This window comes from Bombus flavifrons, chromosome 1 (assembly GCF_040668555.2).
Source record: "Bombus flavifrons isolate JBK064 chromosome 1, iyBomFlav1_principal, whole genome shotgun sequence".
Classification (NCBI taxonomy): domain Eukaryota; kingdom Metazoa; phylum Arthropoda; class Insecta; order Hymenoptera; family Apidae; genus Bombus; species Bombus flavifrons.
In genome coordinates this window covers 4062684-4078950 of record NC_138442.1, presented here as the reverse complement: position 1 = coordinate 4078950, position 16267 = coordinate 4062684, and the positions used below count along the sequence as shown (strand labels likewise).

At 28.4% G+C, this 16267-nt stretch overlaps 4 protein-coding genes and 1 long non-coding RNA gene across 9 annotated transcripts; 1 reads left to right on the top strand and 4 right to left on the bottom strand.

Moving 5' to 3' along the window:
* Positions 1-1577: 1577 nt before the first annotated feature.
* On the top strand, positions 1578-5618 carry PGAP1 (GPI inositol-deacylase). Of its 2 annotated transcripts, XM_069109085.1 has the most exons (10): positions 1578-1999; positions 2261-2414; positions 2481-2591; positions 2717-2820; positions 2884-3327; positions 3410-3663; positions 3746-4174; positions 4245-4631; positions 4709-5086; positions 5165-5618. In XM_069109085.1, the coding sequence occupies exons 1-10, from the start codon at positions 1844-1846 to the stop codon at positions 5427-5429; spliced, it is 2682 nt and encodes an 893-aa protein (XP_068965186.1). In that variant the 5' UTR covers positions 1578-1843; the 3' UTR covers positions 5430-5618. The 2 variants fall into 2 exon arrangements, with proteins under 2 accessions (XP_068965186.1, XP_068965195.1); XM_069109094.1 differs by lacking the exon at positions 1578-1999 and having other exon boundaries at positions 2273-2414; positions 2485-2591.
* Positions 5619-5698: 80 nt separating this feature from the next.
* On the bottom strand, positions 5699-7851 carry STUB1 (STIP1 homology and U-box containing protein 1). Of its 2 annotated transcripts, none has more exons than XM_069109345.1 (5): positions 7775-7851; positions 7535-7687; positions 7278-7476; positions 6441-6778; positions 5699-6352 (listed from the first exon to the last, which is right to left on the bottom strand). In XM_069109345.1, exons 2-5 carry the CDS (start codon positions 7649-7651, stop codon positions 6110-6112), a joined length of 897 nt encoding a protein of 298 aa, XP_068965446.1. In that variant the 5' UTR covers positions 7652-7687; positions 7775-7851; the 3' UTR covers positions 5699-6109. The 2 variants fall into 2 exon arrangements, with proteins under 2 accessions (XP_068965446.1, XP_068965457.1); XM_069109356.1 differs by having other exon boundaries at positions 7781-7833.
* A 141-nt stretch (positions 7852-7992) lies between these two features.
* LOC138177947 (uncharacterized) lies at positions 7993-10019 on the bottom strand. 3 transcript variants are annotated; one of them, XM_069109321.1, is made up of 5 exons: positions 9871-10010; positions 9502-9755; positions 9066-9374; positions 8724-8944; positions 7993-8663 (listed from the first exon to the last, which is right to left on the bottom strand). In XM_069109321.1, exons 2-5 carry the CDS (start codon positions 9737-9739, stop codon positions 8493-8495), a joined length of 939 nt encoding a protein of 312 aa, XP_068965422.1. In that variant the 5' UTR covers positions 9740-9755; positions 9871-10010; the 3' UTR covers positions 7993-8492. The 3 variants fall into 3 exon arrangements, with proteins under 3 accessions (XP_068965422.1, XP_068965413.1, XP_068965431.1); XM_069109312.1 differs by having other exon boundaries at positions 9502-10019; XM_069109330.1 differs by having other exon boundaries at positions 7996-8663; positions 8724-8926; positions 9502-9991.
* Positions 10020-10270: 251 nt separating this feature from the next.
* On the bottom strand, positions 10271-15116 carry LOC138177903 (alpha-(1,3)-fucosyltransferase 7). Its single transcript, XM_069109216.1, has 3 exons — positions 14842-15116; positions 13290-13447; positions 10271-11280 (listed from the first exon to the last, which is right to left on the bottom strand). Exons 1-3 carry the CDS (start codon positions 15013-15015, stop codon positions 10350-10352), a joined length of 1263 nt encoding a protein of 420 aa, XP_068965317.1. The 5' UTR covers positions 15016-15116; the 3' UTR covers positions 10271-10349.
* An 8-nt stretch (positions 15117-15124) lies between these two features.
* LOC138178008 (uncharacterized) lies at positions 15125-16022 on the bottom strand. The gene is made up of 3 exons (XR_011172580.1): positions 16010-16022; positions 15304-15424; positions 15125-15194 (listed from the first exon to the last, which is right to left on the bottom strand). It is a non-coding gene; the product is annotated as an uncharacterized LOC138178008 (long non-coding RNA).
* Between the last annotated feature and the right edge of the window lie 245 nt (positions 16023-16267).

Sequence of the window (16267 nt, the reverse complement as noted above, 5' to 3'; positions counted from 1 at the left end):
TTTGTAAATAAATAAAACATTACTATTTAGAAATAGGAATAACTAAAAGATTAAGAATATGATTTAACAAATTTTACAACAGTATATAATTTACCACAGTGAAAGAAAATATCAGCCACAGTTTGATAATGAATATTAACAACTTTATTATAAAACATTAATCTAACTATCTAGACACTAGTAATTTGTTTTTTAAAAAATTGTTAATATATATTGCATAAAATAAATAGGATATATTATCAATAATTTTCACAAATGTTTTTTATCAATTTTATTATTTATTACTATGGAATTATACATCTACTGAACGTTATATAAAATTAATTTACTAAATATATTTTACATACCTGCTGAATTATCAATACTTTCTTTGATAATATAAAATAATCTTAGAAACCATAGCAAAGAAACAATATAATTATCGAGAGTATTCTGTTCCAATACATGGTTTGCTAATTTTTAAATAAATTGTGCGTAGTAAAATTATTTAGGACCTGGACAGTTAAATAATTAACAGTAATTTTTTTATTCATATATCAATCGCCACTTTTGTGTAATGACCTAATTACTTTTTCACATATAATTCAAATTTTTATCGCATCCCTCTTCTACCTTTACAAATAACCAAACTGCACACAATCAATCTAATCAACCAGGTTCTATTCATTCATACATATTCTTGACTCGCTCTTACTCGATGAAAATAAGATTGTGTTTATATTATAATAATATTAATAAGGTTGTATTATATGTATTTTTATACATTATACGTATGTATATGTATACTTAACATATAAACACAGCTCGACACTCGCTTAGGAAAACTGTCCAGAAATTGAAGTTCTCTTTCTTGCGAGACAAATGGATGAGTAGAGAATCTCTTATTCTGAAACATTCATAGCATGTTACGCATTTACAATTTTACGATTTTTCATAACTCAATTTTCGGACGCAAGTATCGAGACCTGGTAATATGATTATGGTGTTTAACCAATCAGATGATGGATGAAGCAATATGGTATCGTACTAACCTATAAAATATGCTCAAAATGCTCAGTTTTATGTACGCATAACTTTTGAATCGTTAGATTCCTAGAAACTTAAGACTTGTATTTTTAGATTCTACACGTTAAAACTATTACATGAGAAATAAAAAAGGCAATAATTTAAATGTTCGACAAACTACAGTTAAACCATTTTCAAACTCAATTTTCTCGGTAACGAAGCCTAAGATGAAAAATGTTATACTAAAGTTTCTTTTATTTTTCCATGTACAATAATCCCATCCAGTTTTACTACAATTTTCACTCTATCCTGTACAAATAGGTCTCTACATTCACTAGAGAAAACCATCCAAAAATTGAGTTGTGAAAAATCAACATGAATACACGAAGGGTCTCGTTCTACAAGACAGACAGAAATGAGTAGGGTATCTCTGCCTCTGTCTGAAACATTCACAGCATGTCACGCATGTGCAGAACGAGAACCTTCATGTCTTCCATATTGATTTTTTATGACTCAATTTTCGGACGGTTTCTTGTATGTTTACCAATATAGGAGTGTCCAAACTTGCTTATATGATCCTGGGGTGACCCTAGGCTATATAACTAACTTCATTTTATTATTAAACCATAAACCATAACCATGTTGTATAACTTAAAGAATATAAAAAAAACAAATATATTTATTTATATTCATTCATATTCTCTCATAATATAATATAATATAAGTGCACTATATTAAATACAACGACAGATATATAATATTTTCCCAATTTTTGTGTCGAGATAGTAATGCTTACTTCCATTAAAAGGATATAACATTTTTTTTATTATTAAATAAAATGTTTCTAATAAAATCTGTATTAGTTTATACGACATTTTTTTTATTTTTAATGTTAATTCTCTTACTCTACATACTTGGAGCTGCTCTTTACATTACGGATTTTGAAGACAATACTTGTGATATGACATATATGTTTGAATACCCACAGTATGTGGTATGTAAACAAAATGAATATTTTTAATAGAATACCATAAAGAATACCATACTAATCTTGTCTGTACTCTTTTTAAACATTATTGTTAAATAACATTCCTTATAACTTTGACTCGATCATATTTCTCTCATTTCTAATTCTATTAAAATTTAGTAATAATAGTTTAAAAATTATTATTAATAATAATAGTAATTTGACATTGTATATAATACATTTATATAATACAAGAGACATTTATACATATATTCACACAAATATTAGAGAATCTCTTTGGATAATGAGATACAAGAACAATATCCAAGATATAGATTATACGCCTATGGAGAAGGTTTTGTTACCGAGAAGCTTAGAAGAATGTACTTCTCAGGAATACCAGTACTTTTTATACCTGGCAATGCTGGATCTCATGAGCAAGGTTCTTAAAATCTGTTAAAAATTATGTCTCCGTTTGAATAATTGTTAATACTTCTATTGTTTCTAGTAAGATCCCTTGCTTCTGTCAGTTTGAGGAAAAGCTTAAAAGATAGGACTCCATTTCATTTTGATTATTTTACTGTTTCATTTGGCAATGATTATTCTGCTTTATATGGAGGTATGAATGAAAAAAACAATTTTATTGAATAGTTAGCTCTATTATTGTCTCCATAGTTTTTCAAATATTTATACTTTATTTAAAAGATTAGAAAAATTAAATGATAATTTATTAATTAATTCAAGGTGTATTAATGGAAGAGACAGTATATGTTTCACACTGTATACAAAAAATATTGAGTTTATACAAAACTAACATAGATAATATTGTGCTCATAGGACATTCAATGGTAAATATAATAATACTATACTTATTTTAGTAAAGATATTAAAATATCTGTTCATTTTTTTAGGGAGGTATTATAGCTAAAGGTTCTATTGTAATGACACCAAATGTAAATGCTAGTGTTGCAAGCATTATTATTGCTTTAGCTACTCCTCATACAGCTACTTTGATATTAGACCACACTTTTGCCAATTATTACCAGAATCTAGAAAAACGCTTAAGTGAAATAAAAGATGCAGGGACAAGTGTAGTATCAATAGGAGGTGGACCACGAGATATACTAATAACTTCAGCTCAAATCCTAGATCCTACAGCAGATATTAATGTTCTTTCTAATACTATGCCAGATGTTTGGAAATCTACAGATCATTTGAGTATTTTGTGGTGTAAACAATTAGTACTGTCTGTTGTACGTTCATTATTTGATTCTGTTAATTATACACAAAAACCACCTAAAATTTTTTCTACAGCTAAAGAAAGAATGCAAGCATTATCGTATCACTTTTATCATGTAAGAAAATATTTTAATGTACTTTTAATAAGTTTTAATGTACTTTTAATAATAGCATTTAAACTAACAATTAATTTTACAGCGTGCTTCTGGAAAAAGATTATATTCTTATAAAGAAACAATACAATTTGAACCTAGCAATGAATGGATAGAGAACATTCAAAGGCATTATGTATGGACCAACAAAGACTTGCCTAAAAGAACATCTCCTATCTATCTTATGATTAGATTGAATGGACAACCAAATTATTTAACTATTGATACCATTAATTTAGAATCCAAAGATTGGTTATTTGCGTGTACAGCATCTAATATACAAGGACAATCAAGAGTTTGGTAAAGTTATATATTATTGTCTTAAAGCAAAGATTACAAAAGCTCATCAAACTATTATTATAAAATTCTATTTTTAATTTAGCAATTGGGGTTGGAACCTGACAAACAGAACAAGAATTTTACCAGATCCTTTACATCGCTTAAGAAAAACTGTTGACTTAAATTTTCAAGAGATAAAATACCCTGATGTAACACATATTATAATTAGAATTACACCGGACAGTTTAGAAAACTATATTACTATAAACGTTGATTTATATTCTTACAATACAAGACTTGTACCTATTAGGAGTACTTTACCTTTACTAAAAAATTTATTTATAATACCTCAAACCAAAAAAATATCTGATCTTGGACATGTTAGATACTATGCCAATTTTGATAACGCCATGGATGTTGTAGCTATTGAACTTAAAGCATTTGAATGTACAGATCCAAAACATCATGCAATAGTTGAATTATTAGAACCATGGGGTATTGTAGTTACACAAATTCAATTTTTTACGGTCGTGTGAGTATAACTAAAGTAAATTTGCTTTTATTTTTAAAATATTTTATGACAAACAATTTTAATATTTTAGGGATAATGGGCCGAAATCGATGAAAGTCCAGACTGGATATAAATATTCCAACGTTTTTCCAAAGTTAAGGATAACTTTAGATCCTGCATGTTCTTACATAATTAATATTGAAGAAGGTGGAATTATAGATCGAATATCTTGTATCGTGAGGGATCGCTGGTACCTGTTGTATACAACGATTATTAGTTTACTTTTATTGTTTTTATCTACAAGAATTAATCATGGTCTCAAACAAACTCCAATAATAGTAATTACAATATACCTCTCATATTGTTATAACTTAATGTTTGAATGTTTAGTTGCTTTAGCAATTGTTTGCGTATTTACCATTGGATTATGCTGTTCCATTATATTTCTTGGTTCAGTAGCTCATAGTATTGCTGTGAGGTAAGAAACTTTAAGTACATTAATGCATGTGTTAATGTTACATAAAAACTTTTTGAATAAATCTATTGATTTTCCAGATTTCTAGCTCGCGCAATAGCCTTTTCAACAACATGGTCAGATTGGCTGCTTGGTGGATTGAGTCAGTTACCTTTTATTACTGCAATTCTTGTCTTATCTTTAATCCCGGTAACTTGTGGGGGTTTAGCTATGCTAATTTCAGTTTTTCTTTATTTTTTAAATTTGACAAAAATCTATGAAGATTATTTAGAAGAACTATTAATGGCTTCATTACAACATTTTAATTGGATACGACGATTCAGAAATACGAAAAATAATTCAGGAGAACATGATGATACAAGACAAAAAATATTCAATCATCTTATTCTATTCATACTTTGGTGTTTTACTGCTATTCCAGCTGTACCATCTGTACTTGTATGGGCAAAAAATTTCAGGTTTGCAATTTATTATTTTGGTGTATAAATTTAATCAATCAATCACATCTATCATTAATTTCTGTAAACTTGTTCTAGTTATGATATGAGACTTTCTTCCGAAGATCCTTTGTTACTTCAAAGTTGGATAGTTTTAGTAACATGCAGTACAATGGGATGGGTGCAACTTCCTTCCAATAATTATAAAAATCGATCTCAAATACTATCCAGTATATTATGTTTCTTAGGTTGGGTTGTACTTTCAATGGGAGCAGCACCTCATCCAGCTTTTTATCAATATTATATACCACCTATTGTAGCTGGAGCTATTGCTATTATTGCATTAAATGTAATTTTTCTTTAAATTTGTTTTTATTCAATTAATACTGCTTACTTGAAAAAGAAACAACATACATCAATTTCATATACATATAAATGTAATATATTATATTTGTCCATAAAAATATTTATTTTTAGAGAATGTATAATATAATATACTTAACAGAATGAAATTTAAGATAGTGTGAAATATATTATTGTAATATATATTATATATTAATATAAGTAAACATAGTTAAAAATACCACAAAATTTTTTATTTAATTATGTAAATAATTGGGAAATATTAAAATATTTAATTATACGTCAAACAATAAATTTATTATTTATCAGAAAAACATATACAGTTTTAACACTCTTATATGACCTATATTACTTAACAACCCATTTGAAGGTATTATGTGTGCTATTTTCAATATTTCATATATAAATACATAAATTCATCAACTAAAAGAAATATTTCTCAAAAATTTTGTCAAAATTTGTCAATCTTATTTAATTAATCAATGATTGCACATGTATAAATTAAATACATTCTATTAATATAAAAAAGAATTAAGTTTAATTTCATATAAATATATGATGTAGTTACTGTTGACAAGGCAATGATATGCACATTTACATAAAATAACAGGACCCAAAAATAATCGTAATATAGATGTAATTATTTATCATAAAAATATGGTGGTAACCTAACTTTACATATTAATAATATAATGCCCATTCATTTTCTTGCAAGAATGTATCTACTACTTCCTTCATTGCTAAGTTAGGGATTAATTGATCCTGAGTTAAACGAACTCTAGTAACTGGGTCAAAATGTCCCACCCTTTGTAAGTGTTCTTCAATGTCTTTTCGTTCATATGTAATTCCACTTGGCGTTATTACAGGTTCTTGCAAAATTTCGAAACTAATTTTGCCACATAAATAATCAGGTACTTCTCGTTTCTGCTCCATATATTTATAAAAATTGCAAATAATATATAATTATTTTAATTTACACATAACTAAACATGATTAAAAAATATAAACTCACCCTTCTTCTTTCATCTACTTTTGCAAATAGATCATTAAGGTGAGCCATATACATATCTCTTTTTTCTTCTACCTCTTCTTTCTTTTTTGTTAATTCAATAGACAAAGCTTCCCCTTCACTTTTACCATCTGCATCTTTAGCTGCTTCTTGCTCCTTTAAAGCTGCTAAACTTCGTTCAGCATCTTCTACTATCAATTGATTGAGATATGATTGTAATTCAATATCTTGTGCAATTCTCTGTTCTTCTCTCAATTGGAAACAACGTTTTCGCGCTTGCCTTAAAATGCTGGTCATATCATCTCCATAATTTAGCTTTTGCTCCTTGGCCAAATCCACAGCTATGTTGTAGTAGTTGTTTCAGATGTGTAACCATGTGAAGGACAAGTTTCACATTGCCGTAAAAACCATGAATACCATAAAAAAGAATATCCATGAAATACTTCTGTATAATTATGCTCTGATATATATACATAATATATTATAGTACTAAAAATATAATACAGCGCAACTTCTTTAAAGATACATAAATGCATAAATATGTAAATACACAAATGAGTATATTGCCAAACTATATTAGAGACCAAATAAGATTCTTTCCATTAAAAGATACTTTGCAGAATGCAAATATGTAATATTTATTTTTGATGAATTATGAAACTGATAAAATGGTTAAATCATAAACGTTAGTCAATCTCAAGATATTATTCATGTAATTTATAATTATTTTATATAGACTATGAAATTATCACGGAATATTTACCTACAGTGAAATCTTTGCAAGAAACATATGAGAAGAAAAAGCCAGTGAAATTCCTAAGTAAAAATGTAGGTACGTACCTCTCTGTAAATGTTTAACAGCTTCATCAAAGAGTTCCATTTGAAGAAGAGCTAGACCCAAGAAAAAATGACCCTTCACCAGACATGGATCAATATCGAGAGCACGTCTGCAGTCTAGACAGGACGATTCCCATCGTTTCAATTTCAGGTTACACAGCGCTCGGTTCGTAAAGTATAGTGCTTGGGTTGGATTTTTAATCTGCAGCAATGAGATGCAATGTCGTAACTTGCCTGCATAGATTCATAGTGGCACTCACAATTGCTTTGGTGTAGCAGTGCGCAGCATCCTCGTATTTGTGAAGATTGAAAAGACGATTTCCTTCTTCCTTTAATTCTTTGTCCGAAAGGTTGGCGGTTGTATACATCTTACTCATCTTGGCAACAAATCTTGTGCCTTATTGAACACTCTTCTACATATGAATTCTCGTCAAATTATTCACGTAATATTTCTTACAGGAAAAATTAGTCGAATTGTCAACAAAGTAATATTCTATAACCTTAACCTTAACCAAATACGTGCTCTTCCATCTTCCTGGAGAACTTGTCAATCATCGACTAAAGTGTGACAAAGAAGAATGTAAACAAAACTGAAGAAGCTACTTTCCAACATAAAGCTGGGTTTTCAAGGAACATTTGGGTAAGAAAATATTTTAATACAATTTTTTTTATACAATATTCCTTTTTTTGTATATTTTCTTTATTTATTTTTTTCTCAAGTCAAATTTGCACTTTTTGTTCCACTTTTTCTCATAATTTTGGAAAATGGAATTTAAATATGTATACATATAATACGTTACAATTTGTTTCATGTTTTTTTTGCAGTTTATTTGTTATTTATATCGATTTTATAATCCTTATGTTATAATCCTAATGTTATAATCCTTAGTTACAGAATTTAAACAACTTATATATTTAATTCAAAGCTATATATACATAACATAATAATAGAATGTTTAATAAAATCAATAAATTTTATTTTTCTTAGATTATCCTTTATTTAGCTTATATAGTGTGAATTACTTCTACGTAATTTTGATTAATTTACTCTATATAAGATAAGATAAATATTTTATACTTCTTATATTTAAAAAATGTATCTAAAACATTAAATTTTATTTTGATTTGTTCATTTTCTAAGATAATTATTATTTTAGATCGCTCCAGACTATGAAATTAATTGACCATATGTATACATTTTAATCATTCTGTGTAATGCTATGCATCACCGATTTTGGATATGCTGTATACACAAATAGGTTTGTTTGTTGCAAAATGTATTTCATGGTTCACAACAATCCCCATTTTGTGTTTGAAAAATTCCATTATCTTTTTTGCAATTTGTTTATTATTTTCAGATACTTCTGGATGCTCTAAATAATCATTTACCTGGGAGAACAATAAACAGTTACAGTAACAAACTATTTATGAGCAGATAATAAAAATTACCTTCATCCATCTGCAATCAGAAATTTCTTTTTCACATTTTTTAATATTGATATCAATAGGTGATAAATAAGCAATCATGTATATGTCAGAACAGCCAAAGGCGTAACCATGAACGTGTCTGAAACCTATTATACATCTAAAAGTAGTTTGAACACCAGTCTCTTCTAAAACTTCTCTTTTTACAGCTTCTTCTAAATCTTCTCCTACAATAAAATAAAAAACTGTTAAAAAATTATTATATTATATTATATATTATATTAAAAACATGAAGTACATATATGATAACAGAAAGATTATTAGCTATACTGTACTAATTTACTAGTTTATAAAAAATTTGTATACCTGGTTCCACATAACCACCTGGTAATTTCCAAATAGGTGGACCATTTGCATATTTCTCTTTGATAACTAAAATTTCTTTAGTTTCCTCATTATAGACAAATCCTCCGACTCCTAAATTGGTGTGTGCATAGTGTGGAACATTGCATTCCTCATCTGTAACTAACCATCGATAAAGCATAACATATTCTTGTTTTGCATGATGAAATTTGAATCCTTCTTTCACAAGTAACGGTATCCATTCTGATTGTGGTAAATGTACACGGAACCATATTGTGCGTTTTTTATTTTCTTTCCATTTTTGTAAAGATGCTACAAAAATTATAATAAACAAATATTAATTTCTAACAAAAATTTTTGTCAAAGTTTCTCAATTTTGATAAAATAAGTAATAATTTATAAATATGTTTAAGAATTATTATCATTTTATGTTATAAACCTGTAAGACGACGAGCGAACACTTCAGATGTACAAATTTCGTCATTTGAGTCAATAGTTACACCATTGTAGTGATCGTTACATCCATTAAAACACTTTGAAGCCATAATTACAGAAGGATTGACGTGATGTATTTTACAACGCAATATAGGATAAAAAACAATACGATATTTCGCTAAATATTGTTGTTTTAGCACCGTGGAAACGTAACAGAGTTTTGAATTTACGATACTGTACATTGGAACATTCACGAATCTATTTTGAAAAATTTGTCAATAAAATGTTTTATTATCATATCTTATAAAGATTCATAAATATTGTCGGAAAAAGTTTTACGTAACATGATTGAAGCTTTTATTTTGATACGTACAATGTTAATATTAAAATAGTCAAACATTCTAACCTAATACTATTTTTTATCTATTTATTTCGCATCGTATGCAGACCTTACACTTTCAAGATAAAATATTTTGCAATAGTATGTTATATAATTCATAGCTAAATATTTTTTTCTTATATATACGTTATACGTAATTATTATATTTTATGCATACATTTTCTATTTGTTATTTAATTACAATGAAATATCTAAATTGTAATCGATGTTACAATTAACATAAATCTTATATGTATAAAATGTTTATAGCAGTTTGGTATGAAAAATTATAGGATCTATAGTGTATTTGATGTTTTTATTCAATTTATTTATAATAAATATTACGCGATAATCAAAACAAAACAATTACAAACAAAAAATAACAAACTATAAGTTTAACGGATAAAAATTTAATTCAGTAACGTTAAACAGTGATAACAATATAATACAAAGACAAATAAAATTTAAATATATCAGAGAGTACAATCTCGTTTTTTGTTCCAAAACAATTCCATATCCTCGTACACTTTGGGAGCAGGAGAATTATAATGAAGAGCTTCGCAAATACGGCAATAATGTCGTGACATGCTGCCAAAATAACCATGTTCGTTGATTACTTTGTAATATTTACGCCACTCATGGAACTCGAAATATTTATTATCGTACTTATTAAGATAGCGAATATAATCTGCTAAAGCTCTCGGATTAACAAAATCACTAACGTGAAGGAACGAATGTGGTGGTAATAATTTCTCGCAATCTTTCTTTGGTGCACCCATTATTACTGGTATTGCTAATTTGTGATAACCATGCCAGAATACTTTCTCTGTTAAGTATTCTCTACAATTTGAATTTTCAAAAGCTAAATAAAACTTGTAGGAATTTAAAACAGAACAATCTTTATCGAAATGACCCGGACATGCGGTCGTATTACCATTTAAACATTTTCCATATATATCAAGATCATTACCGAGAATTACTTTCAATTCGTTAATATATTTCCATCGATCATTAGTGCCCCCGCAATTACTACCCATCACAGTGACCAGTTTAGTTTTTGATTTTTGTATTAGATCCTTCGAAAAATTTATATTTGGTGAATTTATAAACGAAGTAGAAATCGTTCTGCCGTAAGGTATTGGTACATCGCTATTCATTCGATACGTCATTGACCAGTTAAATAAACCATTATATTTAGACAATTGTTGATTTCCATAGATAAAAGTGTTTATTGGCGATTCATCAGTCAAAAAGATCCACCTCTGATTCCACCGTGTTCTGATTGGCAACTCCAGTACATTTTGTGTCAGATGCAAATGAAACACAACTGCATCTGCTATATTTAAATCTTTGGATTGGTAACTTAGTACACATTTTACTGTACAATTTTCCCAAGGTGAAAACCTAAAATAGAAGTACATTTCAGTTCAAAGTTAAATAGAATTATAGTTTAAAGTATATGTACTAATATTATTACAGTAATACTCGTTTAAATTTAATTTCATACAATTGCTTTACTTAAATTTCAGTAACTCACATCTTTATATCTCAAACTCAATATAGTCCGAATTTATTAAACCGATTGTCGAAAATAGTGAATAGATATAGGAAGGATAGACGAGAAAGACAGTATATTAAGCAACGACGATCGAGCACTTAAGTGACATACTATACTCTTGCTCATTTGATTTTCCGGTGACTATGAAACGTCCTTTGAAGATCCTATTACAATTTTCAAATGGGAATCTACATTTTTTATTACATATATCTGATATCGATATGTTTCTAAAATGCTACAAACTTATGTCTTTTGCATTATCTGCTATCGAAATATGACCTTTTAAATTCGACATGCTGCGTGCCGTCGACATTAGCGTCATCCGATATACATCACGAGGATACATAAAGATGTTTTTCATAATGCCACCATTGGTATATATTTCCAAAACAGTCAGTCGGTCAGTCACTTTCCTTTTTAGTTTCTTGTATCGCTTTATCGAATTTAAAAGTTCGTATTTCGATAGCACATGGTGGGAGACACAAGTTTGTAACGTTTGGAAAATGTCTCAATGCCAAGTATATGTAATAAAAAATGCAGATACCTACTTGAAAGTTTTAATATGACCTTCATAGGATTGACTTTGAAAAATTTAATATCATCTTCATATGTTTTAACGTTATCGCATGGTCAAATAGACAAGGATATAGTATGTCCTCCTTGATATCATACAAGTTTTGTCTGAAACACTTTTTCGTGTCATTTATATTTTTCGAGATGTCTGAACGTTTCTAGATAGACCGGGCACATTGTATAGAATTTTTATTTAATGAGATGATTGAATGAAATGAATGAATGACTTAATAACAAGACAACTCAGATTAGTTTTAACAGAAATTCGTTTTATATCCTGGAAATTATTGATAATTCTGTGACTACTCTATTAATTAGTAATATTGTTATCTATAAAACTTATTTATATCATTATATTTGTATTGATAAGATAGAAATTATAGAAATTGAGAAAATAAAATGAAAATTAGTAGAAGTTGATATTTGTATAATTTGATCATTCATTGTAACGTATGCGACATCCCTTGAGAGCGTCAGGGCTCGACCGTTGTTTCTTGACACACTATGTATATCTTTCTAATTCGCTTTTGTTATATCTGTCATTTGTTCTTATCGAGAAATTGAAAAGTATTGCAAAACAATCGCAACTTGTTCAGCGAGAATTACACGGGATGTCTCATCTGATATTGTCACTTTGATTTATGTTATTATTACTATTCGTAATGAAAAATATTTCAGGTAAAAATTGTATGGCTTCAAGGGGGACATATTCTGATGTTATTAGTTTTTCTTTAGGTGGTCGTGTAAAGGTCATGTGAACATCTGAAAAAAACTTTTTTGTTTTTCTAAATAGAATCATATCTTTTTTTAATACATTAATTAATGCAGATCGAGATACTCTACAAAAAATTATTAACCTATTTATGTCGAAAAGCTACTAGTTTAATAGATATTTCAATTTTTATTTTGTAAACCTTATTGTGTGAAAGACATGGAAAGATATAAGGCAATACTTTTGTATTTGTTTTCCTTATCTTTCGTACGAAAGCTTTTACAATTAACTTTTACTTTAACAATAACTTTTCGACATACAGGGATCAATACTTTTTTACGGAGAATATTGAGGTGCATTGATTAATGTACCTCCTTCGCAACCATTCTATTTTTATTTGAAGCATTTTTTGTTACGGATAATAATAGTGATATAAATCAACATATCAGATGAGACAACCTGAATAATGCAAAGACCTGATTTATTGTAATTTCAGCAAGCATTACTGTAAATTAACAAGTGCATATTTATATCTCATAACAAACAAGTTTTTAATATAATTTTATTAACTTTTTATTCGTAAAACGTCTGATGTGCCTACGTTCCAAAAACATTCCGTGCTTCCAAATTAAGATCAAATACGGTTCCCTTCTCTTATTTATTATCGGTGGTGTTAAACTTCCTTCAGAAGACAAGAGCCATTTTCCAAGTACAGACGTCGTTTCAATCTGATACGGATAAAGGCACAAATTAGTAATACTATAAGAGTTATTCACTTAATTCGGAACCCGCGCTTACGAGAACATAAGAAAATGGCAACAGTATAACATACACTTACTACTACAATCGAATGTCACTCCCCATCTATGAGCTGTTGCTAGAAGTATAATTAGGCGAGAGCATGAAGTGGTTTAGTTATCGTCGGAGCACTTTAAATTTGGCACAATAAGGACAAGACGATCACTGAGAATCCCATGTTTTCGCCCGACGATTTCATGTCCCTGCGCGCTCCTAAACCATTCAAGCAAGCAAGTGCAGCCGGTTCTGTTGTCACATGTAACTTAATTTTTTCTTTAAATAACTGATATCTTGGATTATGCTTACCTGAAGTGTAATTACAACAAATCTTTCTTATTTAAAATTGAAATTGTTGTAAAGAAAGCAATCTCAGAATGTTATATCTGAACGAACATAGATACCGTCTTCCATGCAGTTTACTGAACTGTCCATCTTTCAAGGGTATAACCATGTTCGATATCATTTTGTTGACAAGAATCTCAACAATTTAATCAAAAACAACTTTATAACAATGAAATAAAAAAATATGAGAACTATTTTTTTATTTTGACGATTTATAAATGATTGTGTCATAAACAAGTAGCTTTTGCTGAGTAGTCCGAACTCAAGCACTACAATGCAAGAATTAAATTAATTTCTATTTTTTTAAACTAGAATTCTGTGAGGTATCTCGTATCTCAATTGCTCTGTTCAATTTTTATTCTTACATTCGACGTATTCACAGCAGAATGATTCAAAATCAGGTAATAACGGTCAATTTGTAGAAAGTGATCGTGAATAACTTTTGCAGTAAGACGTAGAAGAAAATGTTTAATACGTTGAAAATAAACATTACCAAACAATGTGGAGAAAGAGTCGCGATGTTTGTAAAAATGTGAACAATTTCATTGTAATGCGCTAATAATCCTGGCAATTGAGTGTACTTTTAAGTAAAAAAAATTGCATTGTAATTACTTTTTTTCAAATTAATTTCAAATAAATTCAATTTCAGGTAAATATAATCCAAGATTTCAGTTATTTAAAGAAAAAATTAAGTTACATGTGGGAACAGCTCATAGATAGCGAGTGACATTTGATTGTAGTGGTAAGTGCATATATTACACTGTTGCCATTTTCTTATGTTCTTGCAAACGCGGGTTCCGAATTAAGTGAATAACCCTGTACATGTAAGTCCTAATAGAGACTCTATGAAACTTACTTAAACTACTAACGTGTTTTACTCAATAGTACAGGAAATATATATAAACTTTTTCATTTTCATAATAGCACAATCAAAAGAAAAAGAATTATAGATTAATCTTAATAAAATCAAATACAGATGTACCTGTTCATTTCTTAGTAATTCTTCTTTTATTTGTTGTCGGTGTTTCATTTGTTTCACAACCACATTATTAACTCTTCTGAGGATACTTGGAAGAGTACCAAAAATTGCACAAAAAATTATGGACCCAACGCATAGAAATAATATTAGTTTCGCGTATCGTGAAATCCCGCGCATCGTATTTTCGGATTTTTTGATAGAGTGTGGCAAATATTAGTCGTGGCATATCGATCTTCTATCATTGCACTTATCTTATCATCTAACAGCTGTTTTTCGTTTTTTATATCACGAATCGCTTAAATAAGACAAAATTGATAGTTAGTAAGATACACTGTTCGAGCGCTGCTGTAATAACACTGAAACGATATGAATCTTTGTTAGTATAAAAACTGATAACATGTAGTAAGATGAAGGATAAAAAATGTTTAGAAGAAAGAAACAGGTCTGACCAACAGTCGAGGCTACCTTTGACGTGTGTTGCAAGCAATCGTTGATCTCGATTGTCTTGGTTAACCAAGTGTAACGGTCTGAGGTGTAATAAGTTGCGAACGTTATCCCCAGCGGTGATAGAACATCACACCCCTTGCTATTGTTTCAAGAAATATTTAAATTTATTAGAAGAAATATTAATACCAAATAAATTAGATCTTAATCGTTTATATTCGTTTAAGATTTATTATTAGGCAAGTTTATTGGTTTAATGTTATGCTATTTTGTACACAAGTATGAAGAGTACATACTTACATACATACGTATATCATATCTGTTTGGATTTCAAATTTCGCGGTTATTATTCAATTCATTAGTATTCGTAACAAAAATGCAATCTATTTATTTATTAAATGTTTCGATTGCAAATGTATGTCAATATGTTTCCGTAACTGTAATTAATTGTTAATACATACTGAATGATTACTAATTGTTCAAGTTTACATTTTATTAAAGAATTATTTAAAAATAATTTTTATTTTATCAATAACGAATAAATTTAATTTATTATATACTATTAATTACTGGCAAGAAAATATATAGTATTTAATTATAGTAATATATAAATCATGATAAATTTTAGATATACGTACTACAAAATATGGTAGGTCAATTATAATTCTAGTTAGCAATATCTTTTTAAATCGAAAAATTTAGATATCTTAATCTTAAAATTACTTACATGTACATGTAACAGTTCCAAACTGTTATCTATACAATTAGTTCTTACATTTTAATTCAAGCAGGTTGACTCGCTAATTGAAATATTTAATATGTAACAAAATTAACTTGAATTTTTTTAAATATATATTTTTATTTTCTGTTAATTAAAGTTATATTTTAACTATACTTAACCAATATACATTTTTTAATAATGACTTATGTCATAGTTAACCGATACGCAATTGTTCTTTAATTATGCACGAATAATGCATGCATA

Excerpts from the sequence above, each read along its gene's own strand:
- PGAP1 (XM_069109085.1), top strand. The coding sequence starts at position 1,844 with ATGTTTCTAATAAAATCTGTATTAGTTTATACGACATTTTTTTTATTT. Across the intron at positions 2,000-2,260 it reads TTGAATACCCACAGTATGTG|AGAATCTCTTTGGATAATGA; the intron begins GTATGTAAACAA and ends CACAAATATTAG. Across the intron at positions 4,175-4,244 it reads ATTCAATTTTTTACGGTCGT|GGATAATGGGCCGAAATCGA; the intron begins GTGAGTATAACT and ends TTAATATTTTAG.
- LOC138177947 (XM_069109312.1), bottom strand. The coding sequence starts at position 9,739 with ATGTACAGTATCGTAAATTCAAAACTCTGTTACGTTTCCACGGTGCTA. Across the intron at positions 9,375-9,501 it reads GTTCGCTCGTCGTCTTACAG|CATCTTTACAAAAATGGAAA; the intron begins GTTTATAACATA and ends TAATTTTTGTAG. Across the intron at positions 8,945-9,065 it reads AGGTGGTTATGTGGAACCAG|TTTTTTATTTTATTGTAGGA; the intron begins GTATACAAATTT and ends ATTTTTTAACAG.
- LOC138177903 (XM_069109216.1), bottom strand. The coding sequence starts at position 15,015 with ATGCGCGGGATTTCACGATACGCGAAACTAATATTATTTCTATGCGTT. Across the intron at positions 13,448-14,841 it reads AATTACTAAGAAATGAACAG|ATTGAAACGACGTCTGTACT; the intron begins GTACATCTGTAT and ends TATCCGTATCAG. Across the intron at positions 11,281-13,289 it reads AGACGTTTTACGAATAAAAA|GTTTTCACCTTGGGAAAATT; the intron begins GTTAATAAAATT and ends CTTCTATTTTAG.
- STUB1 (XM_069109345.1), bottom strand. The coding sequence starts at position 7,651 with ATGAGTAAGATGTATACAACCGCCAACCTTTCGGACAAAGAATTAAAG. Across the intron at positions 6,779-7,277 it reads TGTTAAACATTTACAGAGAG|CTGTGGATTTGGCCAAGGAG; the intron begins GTACGTACCTAC and ends ACTACAACATAG. Across the intron at positions 6,353-6,440 it reads AAGTAGATGAAAGAAGAAGG|AAACGAGAAGTACCTGATTA; the intron begins GTGAGTTTATAT and ends TATATGGAGCAG.